Source organism: Etheostoma cragini, chromosome 4 (genome assembly GCF_013103735.1).
Source record: "Etheostoma cragini isolate CJK2018 chromosome 4, CSU_Ecrag_1.0, whole genome shotgun sequence".
In the NCBI taxonomy this organism is placed as follows: domain Eukaryota; kingdom Metazoa; phylum Chordata; class Actinopteri; order Perciformes; family Percidae; genus Etheostoma; species Etheostoma cragini.
The window spans coordinates 21,479,932-21,499,949 of record NC_048410.1 but is presented as its reverse complement, the minus strand read 5'-3'; the positions used below and the strand labels follow the sequence as shown (position 1 = coordinate 21,499,949).

The 20,018-nt window shown below is 40.4% G+C and overlaps 1 protein-coding gene and 1 non-coding gene across 2 annotated transcripts in view; one reads left to right on the top strand and one right to left on the bottom strand.

Moving 5' to 3' along the window:
* The first annotated feature begins 6,849 nt into the window (after positions 1-6,849).
* Positions 6,850-6,931, top strand: trnas-cga. Its single transcript has one exon. It is a non-coding gene; the product is annotated as a tRNA-Ser (tRNA).
* A 2,386-nt stretch (positions 6,932-9,317) lies between these two features.
* The window catches only part of si:dkey-238f9.1 (chemokine-like protein TAFA-2), a 92,132-nt gene continuing 81,431 nt past the window's right edge, over positions 9,318-20,018 (bottom strand). Inside the window, exons 3-5 of the mRNA XM_034870246.1 lie at positions 18,664-18,813; positions 17,674-17,798; positions 9,318-10,050 (exon numbers count right to left, since the gene is read on the bottom strand). Of these exons, the coding sequence (XP_034726137.1) occupies positions 10,039-10,050; positions 17,674-17,798; positions 18,664-18,813 (287 nt within the window). The 3' untranslated portion in view covers positions 9,318-10,038. The remainder of the gene's footprint in view (positions 10,051-17,673; positions 17,799-18,663; positions 18,814-20,018) is intronic.

Below are 20,018 nucleotides of genomic sequence, written 5' to 3'. Positions count from 1 at the left end.
GAATCCACCACAGCGCCAATTTACCTTACGGTGCGTTTAAAAAATGGAGTCATGCGGAGGAACTTTAACTGCATACAGAGAAGTGACAAATTTTCAGAAAACAGACTGAACAAAGACAAACATGTTGGACTCATGTTGAGTTAAATGGGAGCGTCGCCTGCAGCGCGGAGCTCACCCAGCCTTCTGTTAGGCTTCACTTGTTCTGACGCCATAGGCAAAAATGGGCCGTTTCCATAAGGATGTGCTTTGTGGTCCAACCATTCCCAGATTTGATGCATTTCTCTCTGTTTGATTTTTTTTGCTTTCATTCTCTACACTTGGACAAATTCACGATTAACATGAAGAGACAGCAGTGGATTGTTTACAGCACATGTTCACAAAAATCAACCTGAATGTGCAGGATTTTCATACACACATGCAGATACAGCAAAGGCATGACATATGGGATCCACACACAAACAACAAACACTCCCTAATATCCTAATATAATACACACACACACACACACACACACACACGCAAACATGGGGTGTTTGTAATGTATTCATACACACACACAGACACACAAACATATCCACACACTGCATTGTGTCAGTATCATCAGTCCCTAATGTAACCATCTGCTTTACTCAGGATTTCTTTTTATGCATAAAATGCTAACCAACTCTTGGCAAGAGGCCCTCACTCACCATCTCATATGCATCACAGCAAATTAATGAGTTACCTGAGAGAAAATGTGAATAGAGCTTTTGTTGGTCTAATGGGAAATTAAAAATGGCTAACAACCCTGAATCAGCCAAACTAATGGAGAGTGCTGCTGAGGCCTTTCTGGACCATGCCAGAACTGCACCTAAATTGCCAATGCACAGAGACATAAATAGTTAGACATGCCTGATGGTTCCATAAGTGGCAGACCTAATGAGTGATATAGGGGAAAACAAGCTAGGCCGAACCACCAGCAAGGTGCATGAAACACTACTCAGTCAAAAAGTATTATTATAAGTATTAGAATCGGTGTGCTTTTTCATTTTTGATTTAAAAATGTGAAGATTTCTGCAGAGCTGGTTAAATATTCTGTTAGGGCTACAAAGTACTGACTTCAGTACAGCATGCACACATATTTAAACTCAAAACATTCTAATAACAATGACACGTTCAGATCAATTTTAAAATGTTGGAGAACACGCCCCCTGTGACAACACTGCTTGTTACAGGAAAGGAATGAATCAGAGGATGAAATGTTAGGAAGGAATATAATTAGCTTAAAGTACAAGTCTGGCAACGTGTATAATATGTCTTACTGTCAACCAATCTATTGCAAAGAGCCGATGAATTGATCCTACTAATAACAATTTTCTATAATTATACAAACACACATCATACAAAAATAAGGCCACTGTAAATTTGCATTTAAATGTAATGTTTATTGCGCAAATAGTTCATTTAGTGATGCCTTTGGACCCTTGGCTTATATATGTTACTGCATCCTAAAACATCCGACTAAGTAAAAGCCAACTTAATATGGATACAATAATTGGTCAATTTAAGGTTAATTGTAACTTAGTTTTAGTCTCTTCATGAGATGTGTTGACAATAATAAAAATATAGATCATTTAAGTGCCAGCCCAACCAAGATTCATATGTGGTACAGATATGTGATATGTATACCCTGGACAAGTAGTGAGTCCATTGTGTTACGAAAAAAAAACCATTCGTGATGTATTAAATGTAATGGACAGTTGTTGATTAAATGCTGTAAATCATTACTTATTCATGAATATGATAGCTTGTCTCCTTAACATTTGACACCATGGGTGCAGAGGTGAAACTCATTTAGGAATGGCAGGAAATGTAACAGTCTTTCATCATGCATCCTCCAGAAAGATTAATGTGAACTGATTAATACGAGAGTACTGTGAATTTAAAGGTGGCGACATCAACACCCTTCAAGTTCCCTTTTCACACTTCTTTTGCCTTCATCTCTTTTATGATCTAACGTGGTTTAGTCTGAAACACAAGCCTCGGGTTGCAAAAGTCACTCTACATCTTGTCAGGACAATATTTTCACTGCCTCCTTTCCCCTGTGGCAATGACCTTCCTTGCGTCTGTGTGATCTGTGCCAGCCCACAGCCACAGCCCACATTGACATGACTGCGAAAGGCAGCCAAGCATACCTTAATCCATTCTAGCTCTGTTTTGCTGTGGCCTGGGTTGACTAAGGTGCTGCTGGAGCCCTCTTTTTGTACAAGAAGGCTTTTCTCAACCAGCTAATCCATTAGTCCGAATGGAAGCTGCTCAAAAGGCTAAGGACTAAAACAGCTGACTGTACCAGACGTACGTGTGTATCTGTCGTTTCCTCTTGAGTATGCAGCTAAATCTGCCCTTTTTTTCTTCTGACCTACCCTTCCTTAAATATTCAGGCTGTGTTTGTCTGAGCGTGCACCCTGTTTCAATTTGCGCTCCACGTAAACGCTCTTTTGTTAAATTATTCATTGGGAATAAATGTGGCAACATGCTCATCCTAGAGAACGGTAAGCAGAAAACTCATTCCTTCAGCCTCAGATGCTCAAGTCTTTTGAAAAGGGATTCACACAATATTAACTCTGCACACTGCAGGAAAAGCACCTTTTAATCAAGTCACATCCACTTGCATGGCTTACAAATGGTAAAATTCTGTCTTTCAGTTTCATGCTATTTCACTCTTGTTGAATTTGAGCTTGTTTACCTGGATGCATAAATTGAATCTGAATGAATGACTTGTTTGCTTTAAAATGCCTAACTAGCATAAATGGTCAAAGGTCCATTCCATAAATAACCACATGGCTTCATCAAAGCCCAGTATGTTATGCTACAGCTGTTTTTTTTTTTTTTTTTTGCGAAGCACACTTAAACATAACAGCTGTAGACTGTTGCACTTTATATAACTCCTCTCCCGTCGAGCTTGAACAGCAGGATAGAGGGGTGTTTGCACTTGAACATGACAGCTAAAGGTGTGTGTATGGCACTGTATGTTGCTGGTGGGTTAGTCTGTGTCTCTCCAGCTCCCTTCACAGATGGGGAGGAGAGCTCCAGGTAAGTGGAGACTAAGCCAAGGATATGAAACAGGGATGACCAGGCTCCCACCGGAAGATAACAGAGGAACTGAGGGATTGTGGGATCTGTGCTACAATAGATAATTAGTTAGGAACATCTGTTGAAGGAGGTTCCCCTGTACCTCATGGGCCACAGATCTTAAATCATTCTTTGGCTCCGAATGGAGAGTGAGAAGCTTGAGCTATTTACATTGATACATCATTTGTCAAAATCACCAAGGTCCACGTGTACATTTCCATATGGCGGGGTGGTATGTGAACTTTAGGCAGTCCCAATGTGGGGAAAAACTAACCTACATTTCCAATGAGATCAAACTAAATTATACATTTTAAACAAGCTTTAACTTTCTCGGACCTCATCTTTTTCACTTTAAAAGAAAGAACCTCAAGTGTGTGTGGGTAATCTGATTTTCTGTGCTTTGTTTTTTAAATTCAATTGCAGCTATCCACAAATGGCATCAGCTCTCGGATTCACACTTCCTGCACTTTTTTGTTTTAAGGCTACGTCTTGGATGCTCATTTTCACTGCATGTTTTTCTTTTCTTTAATAGATTTTGGAGCATTTGTCGAGGGGAGCCTGACAACAGGAATTAGATTGCTCCACTTTGGTTGTTGTGCAAACAACAACAAAAGCTGAACTTGACTCCAGCTTTTGCTTATACTGTGTTAAATGATGCATGACTTCTACCTGAGTGATTGTGAGAAGTTGGGACTGCTTTGTCTATCAAAGTGGCACCAACATAAAGGTGTACTGCCAAATTTAGTTACTGAAAAACCCACTGTTATCATTTCATAATCATCAGCAGACTGTTTTAGCAGATGTAATGTATACCACATTCACCATCTTAGTTTAGTGTGTTACCATGCCGATGGGAATGCCATTAGTTTTGCAGGTATTTGGTTGTAATAGAGGATTTATGATGAAGGTGCAAGTTGAAAACGGGGAACAGAGTCATTACTATTCATCCTCTGGGGAACATGACTGTCAACACAAAATTGTACAGCAATCCTTAAAACTTTGAGATGTGGGCACCCAGATAGCTCACTGCGTAGAGCGGGTGCTCATATATAGAGGTTTACTCCTCGACGGAGCCGGCCCGGGTTCGAATCCAACCTGCGGCTCTTTGCTGCATGTCACTCCCCCTCTCTCTCCCCTTTCACATCTTCAGCTGTCCTGTCCATTAAAGGCCAAAAATGCCCAAAAAATTATCTTGAAAAAAAAACAAAAACATTGAGATGTGTTCACTATGGGACAAAAAGGGGTTAAAAAACAAGCATTAGAGTTGCACCTCTGTATAGCACAAACATGGAGGATTCCTTTTAGCAGAAGGATGATCCATTGACCCCTACCAGCCTCTAAAAGAAAATATAAAGATACTTTAATTTCACTTGCCTCCTCTACTATTCCCCCCTCAATCACTGAACATTTGGCCTGGTCTGCTCCTGGTGTAGATATTAGCAAAGAACTAAAAAAAATGGGAGAGAAAAAAGGGCAGTTAGAAATCCATCACAATGTCATTTTGTGTTTCTCTGCCTCTTCCTCTGATAGAAACTGTACCAGCTCATTGCATCCCCCACTTCCATTAACCTGTTCACTGGTTGCCAAGAAAGGACACAGTATTTTTCACCTTTTTATCAACTCCCCCCTGTCTAATAGACACCAACTCAATCCCCGCCCTCTTCTTCTTTTACTTTTGGTCTGTTTGAGTAAGTTCCACAAAAGATAATTTCCTTTTCAAATTACAGCAGGCCGTTTCCCTGACCCGAGGGCATTGTGATAATGCAGTGAGGGAGCGGAGAGTGTCTCTGATGAGGGCCGAGAGCAAAAGCACCGGCCAGCACTAATGCCTTGTCAACACCGTACTGAGACACGGGAGCCCATAGGATACTGCACAGCCTCGAACTTGCTGAGCAGATTGCAGCAACCCAGTATGATTAGCTGACACTAACTTCACATAAAACGTGTTGGTGCATGTGAATGTACAGTATGTGTTGCTGTCAATACCCAGAGAAGAAGAACAGAAGAACAGAAGCCAACTTTGGACAGGAAGCCTAAACAGGATGTGTGAATGACTTGCTGTAACAGCTTGCAGGCTGCATTGTGATTCATGGGCTAATCGCCTTTCAGTCCAGTCAGGCATGAGAAACACATAGAGGAGGAGGTGTCAGGTACAGAGAGGAATATTTTCGATATTAGAATTCGAGGCATCAACGTCTTGCCTTGAGCAGGATAATCCCATTATGCCTCAGGTCACAGCAGCACACAAACGCAGAGAGAGGCCCAACTCACTTCAAAATAAACTGCTTACGGATGATGAGAATAACACAAGCAGCAGTCAGAAATAACATCAAACTCTGAACAAAACTGAATTAGAACATCTAATTGAGGTTTGAAAAATAACCTAGGTATTGAAAAGAGAGAATAACACAATTTGTTTTTTCTTAAAGCGGGAAGGTTTTTTCACCGAGACTTTTTCAGTTCATCTTGGCTGTTTTTTAAGATCGAGCGGTTTTTCATTACAGCCTGTCGGCTTTTATTATAAAATGAGAAAATCTAATTTTGCTTGGTGTATCTGACATTTCTCTAACTAATTCATCCTCTCAAGGTAAAGCCAGCAGATGGTGTTTGTGTAACTGAGAGCATTATTTCCTGCGTTCACATTTTGTAATTCTTCCTGATTTAGATCTAACTATGCAATGTGATTTGTTTCTTTTTTTTTTGATCTTTGGAAGAAAGAACAATTGTCTCTACAGTCTCAGATGGCTCTCTTGTTTGATTTAGAAAAGCCGAAAAAACAAATTGGTTGTTAGTGCTCTCCAGTTTTTAGTCACTCAATTTTGAAATGAAACAAAAAAATAGAGAAATACTCCAAATAGAAAACTGCAACTTTGAACTTTGAACAGAATTTTCTGATCTCAGACTGGCCTTTGATTCCAAAAAGGATTGGTGAGTTGAATTATCCACTTCCAATAAGATGCCCTTCACTGACCAGAGCTAGAAAAAAAAAACATGTAAGTAATATTTGCTATTTCAGATGGCTGACCAGGGAGAAGGTGTGGGAGGACTTTAATCAACAGCTCCAGAGCCTGTAGTCTGGGAAACCAGCTATATGCTAATAACCCACAGGCTTTAAGACACCTCGAAGAATTTCATTAGTAGGAGTTACAGTGGAAAACTTTAATGCCCATGAAAACAAAATTTGGGAAAAATTAAACAATGTTGCTTGCTGTAAATGAATAAGTTGACAATTTTGAAAATACGTTTAGTCACTTTCTTTCGTGCCAAGAGTTGGATGAGATGATTAATTTCACTAAGAAGATTAATGTAACTATCTTTTTTTCCAGCAAACTGGAGTCTTGCCATCACTGGGACATTGCCAGGTAACCAGGGGAGACTCCATGAAGTCACTGCTCCACAAAAAAAGTCTTTCCCCATTTCCAGATTCTGTGCTAAGCTAAGCTCCAGACGTGAGCATGTGGGCATTAGAGGTGTTCAGTACATGTACGAACCACTCTAACACCAAATCATCAAAATGAAGAGACTTTATTGACTCACCATTATCACTGAATGAATCAGGAGCTTTTAGCAGTGGAGCTCCACTTACTGGTGACTGACAGCACCTCTGCTGGGACACGCATCACATTAGTTCCTGCCTAAAAGCTTATTTAAAGACCACAAAAGCCAAATAAACAATCTGGATGTGATAACTCGCTCCCATCATGCCATGATCGGGGGCTGAGCAAAAGCTGATATGAAGTCACGGTGGCCGAGAGGTTAAGGCGTTGGACTCGAAATCCAATGGGGTTTCCCCGCACAGGTTCGAATCCTGTTCGTGACGTTGTTTCTTTCTGTCGGGGCAGAGTGACTCATCATTTCTTCAGGTCTGCATTTCAATTGTCCAGTGTCCTTGACCAAGACACATCTATGTTACACCCCAGATGCTGCTTTGTTCCTGTCCACTGCTCCTAATAGGATGGGTTTAATGCAGAGGTTACATTTCACTACATTGTACAGTATGATTGTATATGTGCTTGAACCAACATGAAATGACTGAACCTACTAAAACAGGATGCATGCCATGTTGGTATGTGCTGTGATGTCTTAGCTTAGGCAAAAAAATGAACAAACAGCATAGTTCCTATACATCTTTGAAATGAAGTGAACAAAACTAGCAAAGACGTTTGTGATTCCCACAATTAAACTGAAGAACTCAGCAAGAAAGTAAATAACCTTATTTCACCTTTAAATATCCATATCCGTCACACCTGAGCTTATGCTGAAGGACAACACAACTGGAGTGAGGAAGACTGGTTACAGGTGGCTCTGCCGGCACAACAGGTGACCTATCTACAGAATGTGAACCCTGGCCACTGCCAAACTCATCCCATGTGCATCCTGTCCAAACTCATTGTGTTTCAGAGAATGAAACAAAAGTCAATAGGCGCACACAGAATTGTTCTACAGCCAGCCCGCAGATGCACAATCCAAACCCAGCATTCAACTTTTGTAAAGGTCTTTTATGGCAGAGCAGTAAAACCCAATGGAGCTATGGTTTGAAAAGATCTTTCATTATTAATAGAATATTAGCTCACATAAAGGTGAATGACTGAGGCATTGTGTTTTAACACTGCAGGGGCTGTAAAGTGCGCTGAGGTTAATTCTCCGATCCAAGGGTAGATTTGTATCATTGTTTGTAGATAGAAATGGTTTGTCCATGGGATTGGATTCATGTCTTCCCTCTATGTTCCTCGGAGCACTGTGGTGGATTGCCTGGTCTGATTAATCTTAATGAATTATGCAAATAGCCTTTATCTCAAATGATTTAGCAATGTTTCGGTATTGTTTTATTAATACACTTTTGAATTACGCTGTATAATCACGTAGCCTTTCCTCAGCCGTTTGCTGTTTGTAATTCATCGCCTGCTCTTTATTAAATCCATGGTGGTCTCCGGCGAATTGCATGCAGGAATGAGAAATTAGTCATTACTGTAATTTAATGATTTCTAACCAAACAAGAGGCAACCTGGATCGCTAACCATAGCAGCTCCCCCCACACCTCCCCTTCAGAGCCAATCCCTCGGGTCTGATCTTTTGGAGCGAGCTATCTACATTTTTGCTTAACTAATTATGCTTAGTATAAATAGCATTCTGCGGTGAATGCACTGTTTCAATTACAGACGTAAATTGACTTACAAAATACGAAATTCCCCATAAAGCAGTGGTTTGTTTGGAGTCGAGACGCCCTTAAAATTGACTAAAGCTTTCTCTGCTTCAACGTGTGGAATAATGCAAGCTTGGTAACATTTCTCTGATTGTTTTTCACACACAGATGGTATGCTGATGTTTGTCTTGAAAATTTACATTTCAGAAATCTTATTATCACATCAGAGGAGGGACTCTTGTATTTTATGCCATGGTTTCCTCTCCCTAAGGTATGCAGTATATGTCACATGCAGGGAAATTATATAAATATGCCTTTAAACTGTGTGACCACCACATAGAGGGTGATGGAGCTGGAAGCATAGTAACCACAGCATACAGTAGGTTTGTGTCAAAATGGATGGACACTTCACTCACCCTTGGACTATACATAATTTGCATGGGTAGCATGGCCACCAGGGCTAAATAATCCATTTCCATTGTGCTGTGATTTCTGTCTTAGGCCCCCCCCCCCCGCGCTTCACGCTACCCAGCCTGAAGGTTTATTTTCTGCAAGCTTTTAATGACACGCACTAACAATCCTTTTGGGGTTTCTAGCAGGCAACGCCTTACTGAAAATCATACGGACCACCACCCACCACCAATCATCGGTTGGGTAGCATTAACTTAACACAATAAAAGCAGGCTCAGATGACGACCACATCTAGTTTTGGAAATGCATTAAATAGGATTAAGGTTGTGTTCGAGTGAAAGCCAATTATCAGTCTCTCCCCGGACCAGATTTCAGATGGCTTTTTGTGAAGTCTGCTCATTTTAAGAAACATTGCTGTGAGATTTTCCCTTTGTATTTTTTTAACATGGCCTATTTTTATTATATTTGCTGAATTTCACATTTCAGGTCCATCATGAACCCAACATTTATTTGCTGTGAGCTCTCCTCGTCCCTCTTCTTTTTTTCAAAATTATTTGCTTGACCTGCTAATTTGAAGTCTCACCAGCTCCTGCCTATGCAGCATTGTGGACTGGTTTAAACATTAAACAGACTGTAAAAACCCAGATTTTCATGAACAGCAATATCCATTGAGTTAGATTTATTGAGATAATATTGACATTTGTAATCAATGGTAGTCACCAGGCTTTGAAAACAACAGATACCATTAAAACATTTGGCTGAACTAAGCTGTGTTGACAATTCTTCATAACATCTCTTCTAGGTTTCATTGTTGCGGCATCGTCTTTTGTCTTTAAAAAGAAGACATGACATCCTAAAAAACTCAAGAAAGCCAAACACTTGGTAGATTCAAATCAACAACAAAAAAAAGAAAGAGAAGAGGTATCTCTGCTCCATAAGGCTAAAAGGAATGAAAATGCTTATGATCTAACTAGATCTTCAACACAGATATGCATCACGAGTCCCAGGGCTCTTTGTGGCAAGAAAATAACACAAAAGCTTCACATCACATTTTGTTTTGAGGGTGAATTTTTTTTCTGGTGTAATCCACAGTCTTTTAGTCAATAAATATCTTTGTAGTTGAGTCTTCGAGTCCTTATGAATACATCTATTATACAAAGAGACATTTGGTGGGAAGTAGAGTTCAGATACAGCTACTGTTAATGCTCCCTGTTCCGTTTCCTCCATTCGTCCAGTAGAATGTCCGTGATCATTGTCCCTGTCGGTCCCTGGTTTCAGCCAATCCTTGAACCATATGGCATCCAAATGTCCTGCAGCATTGGTCAAAGAAACAAATGTCTGGTACCAAACAAGGGAATCCTGGAAACAGACGACTATCGTGTGACCTAGAAAGAAAGAGAAGTAAAAGAAAAACAGAGGAAAATTGTGTCAGTGACTGAATGTATACTAGGGATACAAATGGATTGGACTCATTAATGATGACAAATAGAAATAGTAACTCTCTCAGAACGAGTGCTAAATGACATGCAATGTGACAGAAACCACTGGGAGAGGAGTGGAATAATTACACCCACGTGACCTATTACAGTTGAACCACCTTTAGATAAGGGCGGTAATTCCAGCTCTACTTTAAAATGTGGCTAACCAAAGCATGCTCTAGTTTTCGGTCTGCACATCTTGCAACTGCCCATCTGTCAACATCGTGACAGTTTGAAGGTGTGTACATTCCCAGCTGGCATGTTTATAATTCAACATTTGCAGCGTTGCAGAGCAAATAGAAGACGATGAGGAGCTAGAAGTCAGACGTAATGCAAAGAACATCATGCTCAATGAATTCCATGCAAACAGGAGGAATATCACTATTCATGATGGCATACTCCTGCCATAAGTATTCTCAGACGTTTTCCTGAATATATTAAAGATTGAAAGATGCGGTATGCGCTACTCTCACTTTAAGCAGAAATCTAAAAATACTCTGGGAGGTGAATATTGTTCCTTGTAGGTTTGCCCTTTAAAAGTAGCACACAAGTAACTTTTTGACACACACACACACACACACACACACACACACACACACACACACATTTTTGCACATTACTGTCATTCAATTAGCAGTTGGCGGGGTCTCACCAGATGAACCAGCAAGGGGTTTGCCGCACACAATCATTCTTCCTAGCGATCCGATTCTAATAATTAGCGGCAGTGAGAGTTCTCTGCTGCTTAGAGCCGCAGCTGAAAATATAGCGCTTGCTGTTTGGGGAGCCACAATTTCATTCTCACTTCCATGTGACACTCCTCAGGAATCACGGGGTAAAACAACATATGAAAAGGATTTTGTCTTACTGCTGTTGGCTGTCGACAAAGATTTATGCATACTAAGTCAAATTGCGTTATTTGGTTGCAACACTATCAGAGACAAATGGTTTTTAGTGATGGATTTCTGATATTCCTGCTAGGTGATAATTGTTATGTATACACTTTGTATTTTACACATGTCCTGCACTGTCTCACTATAGAAGAAACGTAAATGCAGGTGCAGCTTTCAAAGGGAATTTCACTTCATGAGAAAGATTAAGACATGATAAAAGAATTTAGACATTAACAAAACAATGTGTATGGCAGTAGGAACTAAAAACAGTGAAACAAAGGGAAGCCTTATCAAAGCAATTAGCATGCCGTGGTGTTGCGGGTTGTCACAGGGAGAGTTATCGGTGAGTAAACACAAAAGGGGAATGCGGCTGCTCCTCAGGGTTTGATGCTTAAGCTGCTTTAGAATGAAAGACCAATTGACTGGTCAGCTGTAGGATCAAAGTCCCATTGACAAACCAACTAACAGCCTAACTTTGATGGAAAGCTACTAAAACACGCATGTCAACGTGCATGTGTGTGTCCAATGCTCATTCTTATCTTGATAAAGCGATAAAGAGCCAAGCATCTCTGAATTTTCTAGCTTGGAATGCGATGGTCTTGTCTAATTCTTTTGGAATTTTATCAAAGTATATTACTTCAGGTTGTGATGTTGCTCTAAATTCGTAAATTGCATCAAGTGTCAGCCTCCAGCAATGTCTAAATGCACCCTTCAAAAACAAATCAATCATCAATAGAGTGATTTAGTTCCTCTTAAAAGGCTATCCATCGACTACACGTCTTACACTGTCTTTCGGCCTTTTAAATCTAAAAATCCCTTAATTCACACACTGTTACACAGGGCGGAGGAGTAGACTTTAACACATGGCTCGGTTCAACTATACTGACATTAGCTTGTTTTGAGTGAAACATTCGACGGGTTTTGGAGCAGGTTAAAAACACAAGCACTGATTTGTCTTGAAACATCTGCACCACTTAATCCAGCTAAATAACAGATATCAATCAGCTGACTGAAGTTGGTTTAAAGAATAGGCTGGAAGCACAGCTTTTATAGCATCTGCAAATAAATCCTTCTCATACATGTGATTTTAAACAACAGAAGAGTCAGCCATGGGCTGTATTTAATGCTGTTGCATCGAGACACATGGTTTAAGGCTCTTGGGTAGTGGAGGGGTTAAACATTCGTAAACAAGACCAGAGTTGAGGTGTCACAGCAGCAGCGCCTCCCAGCCAGGTTGCATGTACTAATGCATACTAATGTATATGTATGTTTATGGATGGGAAGCCAGTAAGGAATTGCATTACTGCACTGGTGCCTCTCCCTGGTTGGCTTGGACAGCATTGCACTGCAGAGTGGCTTAAATTCATGGCGTTACTGCCTCAAAGTGACACTTAGAATATTAATATTTTGTAACAAACCAGCAGAGTCGTGATTATGTTAATCATACCTGAATTTAGACCTGACTATCATTGTGTTCCAGCACCGGCTGTAGACAGTTTTTAATGCATTTTCCAAAGGTTGCACTGTTTATTTTGTGCCTTTTAATCCATCTATTAATCATTTTCCATAAAGTTATACTGCCTTAATAATATAACTAGTCCTTCAGATTGTATATCATAATGTTATGTTTGTTCCATGTGGAGTTAGAAAATGTGGTGGATTCAAGATCACTATGTATCTTCTAATCATATGTCTAACACATACATATGTATAAACATATACCATGCCTGTGAGTTTCCTTTACTTACAGAAAGCATCTGGACGTCAGTCAACAGTCCAGGAGCAGACTGTGGCCATCAGGAGCTACAGACATGCACACTGTGCTCCCAACTGTATTGCACATTTTCACAAGCCTCTCTCCATGTTCCAACCCTCCTGTTGTCCTCGGGTCCCATCTGACCCTTTTCAACAATGTCTACATCAGAAATATGGCTTTCTTAATAACCAAGTTACCACAAAAAAACATGGATTCCATGCAACAAGTTTTGCAAATACAATCACTTTCTTTACATTTTGGGTGTAAATTGAAATGGTTTCAAATCAGCATCCTGACCAAACTCATCCACTCAACATACGCTCCTCTGATCTTAACTATTAGTCAAAATAATTCATAATTTCTGCTTTATGAGCTCAAATATTAGGTATAATTCTATACAAATAAGGGTTATTGTGTACAAAAAGTAGTGTAAAAACAGTGGTAGTAAAATCAAAATAATAAATTATGTGTTGAGAATTTCAAATGTCGAAAAAAGGGTAAAGAAAATAATGGTTAACAGAAACGTGACAGTCACCCCAATATAGGGAACAAAAACACAATGGTACAGTTCAACTACTACATTCCAAGTCATGATACAGCCTGTATAAAGGTGGGTACATAATCTTTCAGATTTGGATTTTTGGTTCAGTAAACGTAAGGCCATGTCCGTTATGTCTCGAAAATAAATCCACCTTAGACAGCTATCCATCACCAACCCTCAACACATTCTCAACAAGCATGAGTCTCTGACAAGAAGAGCGGCTCGGTGGTTCTTTTTCCTTCTGTCCTCTGATTGATAGGTAGTGAAAAGCAGGAACTGCCAGGGTTATAATTCCTGACATTACCAGCAGGACTATAAAACTAGCTGCTCCCGGACATGCAGAGAAAGAGCGAACAACTGGAGTTGTCCGAGCTGGGCCCTGTGAGGTGTTAAGATGTCTGATTTATTGATGTGACTTTATCACGAGGTGAAACGACACCATCATTTTTCATCAACAATGCCACCGCTGGACATCAAAGAAGAAATAATTTACAGGTCTATATGAGGCATGTGCAGCAACTGAAGAGTACATTTCACCTATATTATTCATAAACACAACGTTAACATATCATCGCCTTGTAAAATTGTTGTGGCAAGCAGTTGCTTCACTTTAAAGTAAGTTATTGTCACAACTGTATAAACTACTTTTTCACATACATGTAGTAATTTGATCCATTTCTTTTTAATTAGTGCAACTTTAGGTCACCAAAAGGAAGTGTTAAGACTCGTTGGAGAACATTTATGAAATACTTTAAACCATTAACCTTTAGAATTTGAGTTTTTATCTGGCTACGGGCAGGGTTTGAGTATCCACACACCTAGAATTGTAGTTTATAGGCCTTCAACGTTTAGATGCCAGATCATTTAAAGAGTCAGCATTCACAGATCTAAAAGCTTGTACCTGAATTGCAGTTTGATTTTCCTTGAGACTTTGACTGAACTCTGGGATATAGAATAATAGTATGAAATATACTGTGTCATTATTCAACCAAAATAGTACTTAATCCATGATTCCAAACTGGATACGTTAGCTTTGATTTTTTAAAGTAACTTTTATAGAACCGGTCACTTCACTTATGAACCTGGACCCTCAGCACAGCCATCCATTGATTCCTTGGAATGATGTCTAGGAATCCAGGAAGCACGGGCAGACGTTTCCCTCTAGCATACACAGCCAATCTCTTGCTGTCTCTCTGTGGGAGGCAGCAGGGCCATGAGCATGGCGCGACCCCCAGTGACTCCCAAATCAAAAAAAGAGTCAAGGTTCTGATGGGTTCTACTAGCCACCTGGACCCCTGCTTGTCTGTGTTTCTGTTTCTCCTTTCCTGTGGCTGTGTGAGAGGGCATGAATTATTAACCCGGCTAAAATAAAAAGCTCTGCGCTGTGTCCAGCCCTGCTGTAGCCATGAATAATGGAGGAGGCAGCTCAACTACAGGCATTTGTTGAGTCAAACACTCGGGCGTGATGGATGGCTCAGGGCCCAGTGTCCCCCCCCCCATCCTCACCTACTCCACTTCAGGTCTACCACACCCTGAAACCCAAAACACACATCCAGATAACCTGTATTAATCTCCGGGAGTGCTACAGCTGGAGGCCTCCTACCCTGCTCAGCACACCCCACACGATGATTTGGCTTCATGAAAGGATTTTCGGGGTTGCTCGTTTGTCTTTCTCCCTCCGTTGTTTTGCTTCTCTCCGGCCCTTTTGAAGTCTTATGCATTGTCTGATTTGAGACATGACAGGAGATGGAGACATGTGAGCTGGTTCTCTTCTCAGCTCCCCAGAAGCTGCGCTTGGACATTATGCTACAATCTGTTGCTTCACACAAACACAAACATGTAAAAATATTGTAAAGTCCACGTAACCTAAAAACATAAACCTAAGATAAACAAAGTGTCTTAAGACATAAAAGAAGGACACATGACCGCACAGACAATATAACATCTAAAGTAGTAACTGTAATATATAAAGTGCAAATATGCTGGTGTATTTATTTTATTGCACCAATAGATTTGCTATTGGAGTATTGCAGCTTGATAGACGTTGGAGTAAACCATAACTTTAGTCGGTTTGTTTTACATCTCGGCACAAGGATTCTTCTTCCTGATGGCAGAAGTTCATATTCAGGAAACAGAGGGTGTTGAGAGTCTGGAGTGATTCTTTCCGATTGTTTTCTAACAGCTTGCTCGTACTGGCTCTGTATGGACTTGTTCCATTTCCTCCCTATTATCCTCATCGCTGTCTTGGGCTCGCTGACCAGTCTGCTATTCAGCCGCAATGTGAAGTTGCCAAACCATTCTGTGATTCCAGATCTGATGATGCTCTCCAGAATCACCCGGCAGAAAATGTCTCATAATATATTGTGTACGTAAAGTTTAGTTCTGAGATTAATACCTCCACTGAGAAGGTTGTGACTTCAGTTTGTCAGTCTGTTTGTTTGTCTGTCATCAGGATTATGTAAAAACTACTGTCCAAGTTATCATGAAACTTAGTGGATTGGTATAGAAAAGGAAGGCCAAGAAAGAGCCCATTTCGTTTTGGAGGGGATAAGAATAAAGGGACTTTGCCACTAGGCGGGCCAGGGCTTTATAGGGTTGCTCTGTGTATATTCTCTGTGTCCATCTCTGTTTGCAGCTGCAACCTGTGCTTGGTTTGCCTAAAGCTGCCATGTTCATCATATTATATCAGTTTAATCATTAGATTTCTATACATATGTATGTGATAGTAAAGTTGAATTCAAGTGAATCAATGTTCTTTCAACCCTGCAATTCAGATTTTGGTGAAATGATACAGTAGGACCATGCAGAAACAATACAAATATCTTGTTGGATGAATTAAAGTGACACATCATGTATATTCATAAATTATTTTGACACTAAATATTCTGTTTGTCGTTAGGCTCTGTGTTAATACAAGCGCAGATTCAGTTTGTGATTAAAACGGTAAAAATGATTAATGATTATTCAGGAGAGCATTGGCGTCATAGAAAAGCCATCAAACTACAGTATATTCTTGAGTGCCTATCAATTTTCAATCAAATTTGTGAAATTGCAATTTAATTGCCCAGTTTGTCAGTCTAAAATTACAAGCTTGACAAAGCAATCTTCATGAATGGAATATATTTATAAAAGCTTGTACAGTACAAATTATATTATATACACTACCCGTCAAAACTTTGGGATCACTTACAAATTTACATTCCACTCGATTATAGACAGGATACCAGCTGATCTGAGTGGGTGGCTGATCTTTAATGCTATCTACATTGGCCATCATAATCCACCCTTCATCCAATGTTCCAAAGGCTCATTCTGTTTATTAATCTGATTTCATTTAAAAAACTAACTGACAAAACATTGGAGAAGACTTTTTTGCAATTATCTAAGCACATAATGTAATCTGAAAACTGCTGCCTTGGTTAAAGAAGCAATGCAACTGATCTCAGCTGATATTCTATCTATAGTGGAGTGCAATGAAGATTTCTCAGTGTCCCCAAACCTTTGACCGGTAGTGTATGTTGTATATTATTACAGGAGGATAGTCACTGTGTGGTTGCTTCGTATCAGATGTTTTACTCACTGTTTATTGAAGAACAACTAAAATCGTAGGAGGCAAGCTTGACACACCTGACGTGATATGAACAGCACATGGTGGGCAGTTTAGTTTTTCAAACCATGCTAAAATCATATATCTGCTATCTCAAAAATCCTGTGGCATGTCTGTTTGCATTCACAACACACAGACCTCAATCCCCCAAAAAACTACTTTTTTTTTTAATGATACTCGCAAAGGCGTGGATTTTGGTTTTGGAGCAGCCTCTTCGGAACATCCTGCTCTATCCCCCATGTGTTGCCTGTTCTCTTCCCAACTGTGCACAATTAGCTGTGGAGCTCCCTGATTGCTGACAACCTGATCTTCTTGGCTCTACCAAATTAACCACTTAAGTAAAAATACAATAAACTGACTCTACTTAGACTACAACAACAAATTGCGAGATGTAGCTAAGTAGATAGCTGAACTAAACGCACCTATTCCTATAGTTGCAAGCCGATCGCTTATAGAAAACACTTTATTGACCCTCCCCTGTGAGTCACATCTTCCTCTCCTGCTCCCTCCCACACTGCCTGCTCTGCTTCATCTCTCATCTGAAGATGATAAAAAGAAATCCCCTCCAGTGCCCTCTTGTTTCCATCTTTTTCAACCACTTATCTAGCCCTTCTTTATTATTCTAGGGTGATATATCTTTGCAACTATTTCCCATGGCCATACTTGCACCTGCATCATAATTTGAGAAAAGCTAGCATCCACCTTCAAATAGTGAATGTGTGTGAATGTAACCCACCTTGGTTGTCTTAACTTTGTTTCCTGTACTGCAGCTCCATCCTTTGAGATCTGGCAGCACTTTACACTCTTCCCCATCCATGCAGGGATGCATCTGGCACCACCACTTCTGTGCAACTATGGATGCTGGGAGGAAAATAAAAGGAAGAAAACAATAAAGAAAAAAGTGTAGGTACTGGAGGCAATTAGCAACATGCTGTTTGAAAGTGTAGCAAGGTTCTGCCGTGTGTTGAAGCAAAAACAAGCGCCTTTGGTTTCTATAAAAATCACAGTGATTGAAGAGAGTGTCTTTTGATCTCTGGCTGACCAAAGAGACCCGTCAGTCCTGCCCCGATGTGTCTTCAGGTTTGAATTACATGCCGTTGGTCAATGTCAAGCCGGTGAGTGTTGTGAGCAGGTGCGTGCATTGTGAGGAGGGCGAATGTTACTATGTAGGAGGGATGGTAATACAAAGTGCAGTAGAAGTTAACGTGTCAAGGTCTGAAGTTGCTCCGAGGAAGCCTACAGGGGAGAAACAGCTTCCCCTGACATTTCTAAAGTGAAAAGAGAACTGTCAAAATCTAGGAAGTCCCTGTCGCAGCCATTACAGCTAAAAGAGGAGACGAGGATCGATTCACCTGTAACTGAGGCTACTTTTGACATGATATTAAACGACCTGGCCTTCTGTCTACTCGGCTGAACACAGGGTCTGACATGGGCTCGACAACAGACAAAGGGGTGATTGAATGAACTGGTGGGCGATTTGATTTTGAGGATTACAAAGCCTTTGAGACACAGCAGCAGGATCACGGAAATTTCAACACTCTATATTCTATTTTTTTTCATACAATAAACCTCTCATTCCCAAATAATCAGTGAAAAAAAGCACCAGAGGCACAGTGACAGGTGTGACAGTGTTTGCACCGTTACGCTTATTTATTTATTTATTTTTACCCTATTCAGAAGTCAGTCTCAAATCCTTTCCCAAACTATAATAAGAAGCTTGGCATACCGTCTACACAAGATGGAGCCGCTCTTGTTGTTCCCGCCACCTGTCCAGGGAAGCAGGAGCACTTGACAGTCTGGGATCTCTCTTCGATCTTGTTCTTGTTGCAGCATCGGTGTGCGGCAATTACCTCACAGGTTCCCGCTTTTACATGAACTGGAAGCACAAACAAACACAATGGTTAGGATTCATGGGATGGTCCTCTGCGACAGTAATTCCATCTTGTAACCAAAGCATTAGAGCAACAAACACAGTAATAGAACATTATACATATTATAAGTAGCCTATGCTTGTAAATATGGGTTGTGTCCTTTCTTTTATGTAAACAGGTGTTAAAAGCTTTGGGCTTTTTGATTGTTTGATAAGGATTGCGTTAATCTTAATCCCATGAAAAGACCATAACCAATAGCGTTAGAATTAGCCTGTTCTCTTTCTGACTTCCTTGTCTGTTTAACTCGGATGCAAGTCCGTATTTTTACTTAAGACATACTTCTTTCAAAAAGAGACTCACAAATATAGAATAACAATTTAAAAAAAGGCAAAGTCATTTTGTAGTTTTTAGCAAACATGACTCAAACATGAGTAAAAAATGCATTTGTTGGGAACTATTTTTATCTGCGGATTAGTACACATTACCGGATACTAACAGCACCAGCACAGGGCATAATGACTTGTTTTACAATAAAAACAGTGTACCTGTTCATAATACTGATAGGGCATGTCACCCAGTGCAACCGTGTGGCTCATTGATGTGTTATCAGTCGGTTTTGGACAACAAACAAGGTCTAGGGCACAGCGGAATAACCCCGATTCTCTGGCTGCCAACTTAAAAAGTTTTTAAAATTATTTTATTATAACTAGGGCTATAACGATATGGAAAATAAAAACAAAATTGCGACACTTAGCTCCACCAACCTGTGTTGCGGAGTGAGAAGACAGAATCGCAACACACCCTTCCAACTCCCAGAATTATCCTTCCCGTCCAGATCCAATGCTACCAAATCTTTAAATTACTAGCAGTCATTTTGGTGCCTTATTCCTGTTTTCTCTGGCAAATTTAGCTAACTGTACAGACGGCTAAAATTCAAAGGGGGGGCACCGGTAACGCTAACGGAGATGTAGCTAACGTTATGAGTGGCCGCTGTTCTGACTCAGGTGCCTGGGTCTGTTTCCCGATGGTTTAATAAACTGCCGTTAGCGTCCTTAGCATACAAGTTAGCTAAGTGCTGACCGGGCCGGCTGCTAGCTGGCTGGGGGCTGACTGTGGAATGGATGTGTCCCCCGGGCTGTAATGATAGTGAATGGTTGCTAGCTGGCTGGGGGATGACTGTGGAAGTGTCCCCGGGGCTGTAATGATAGTG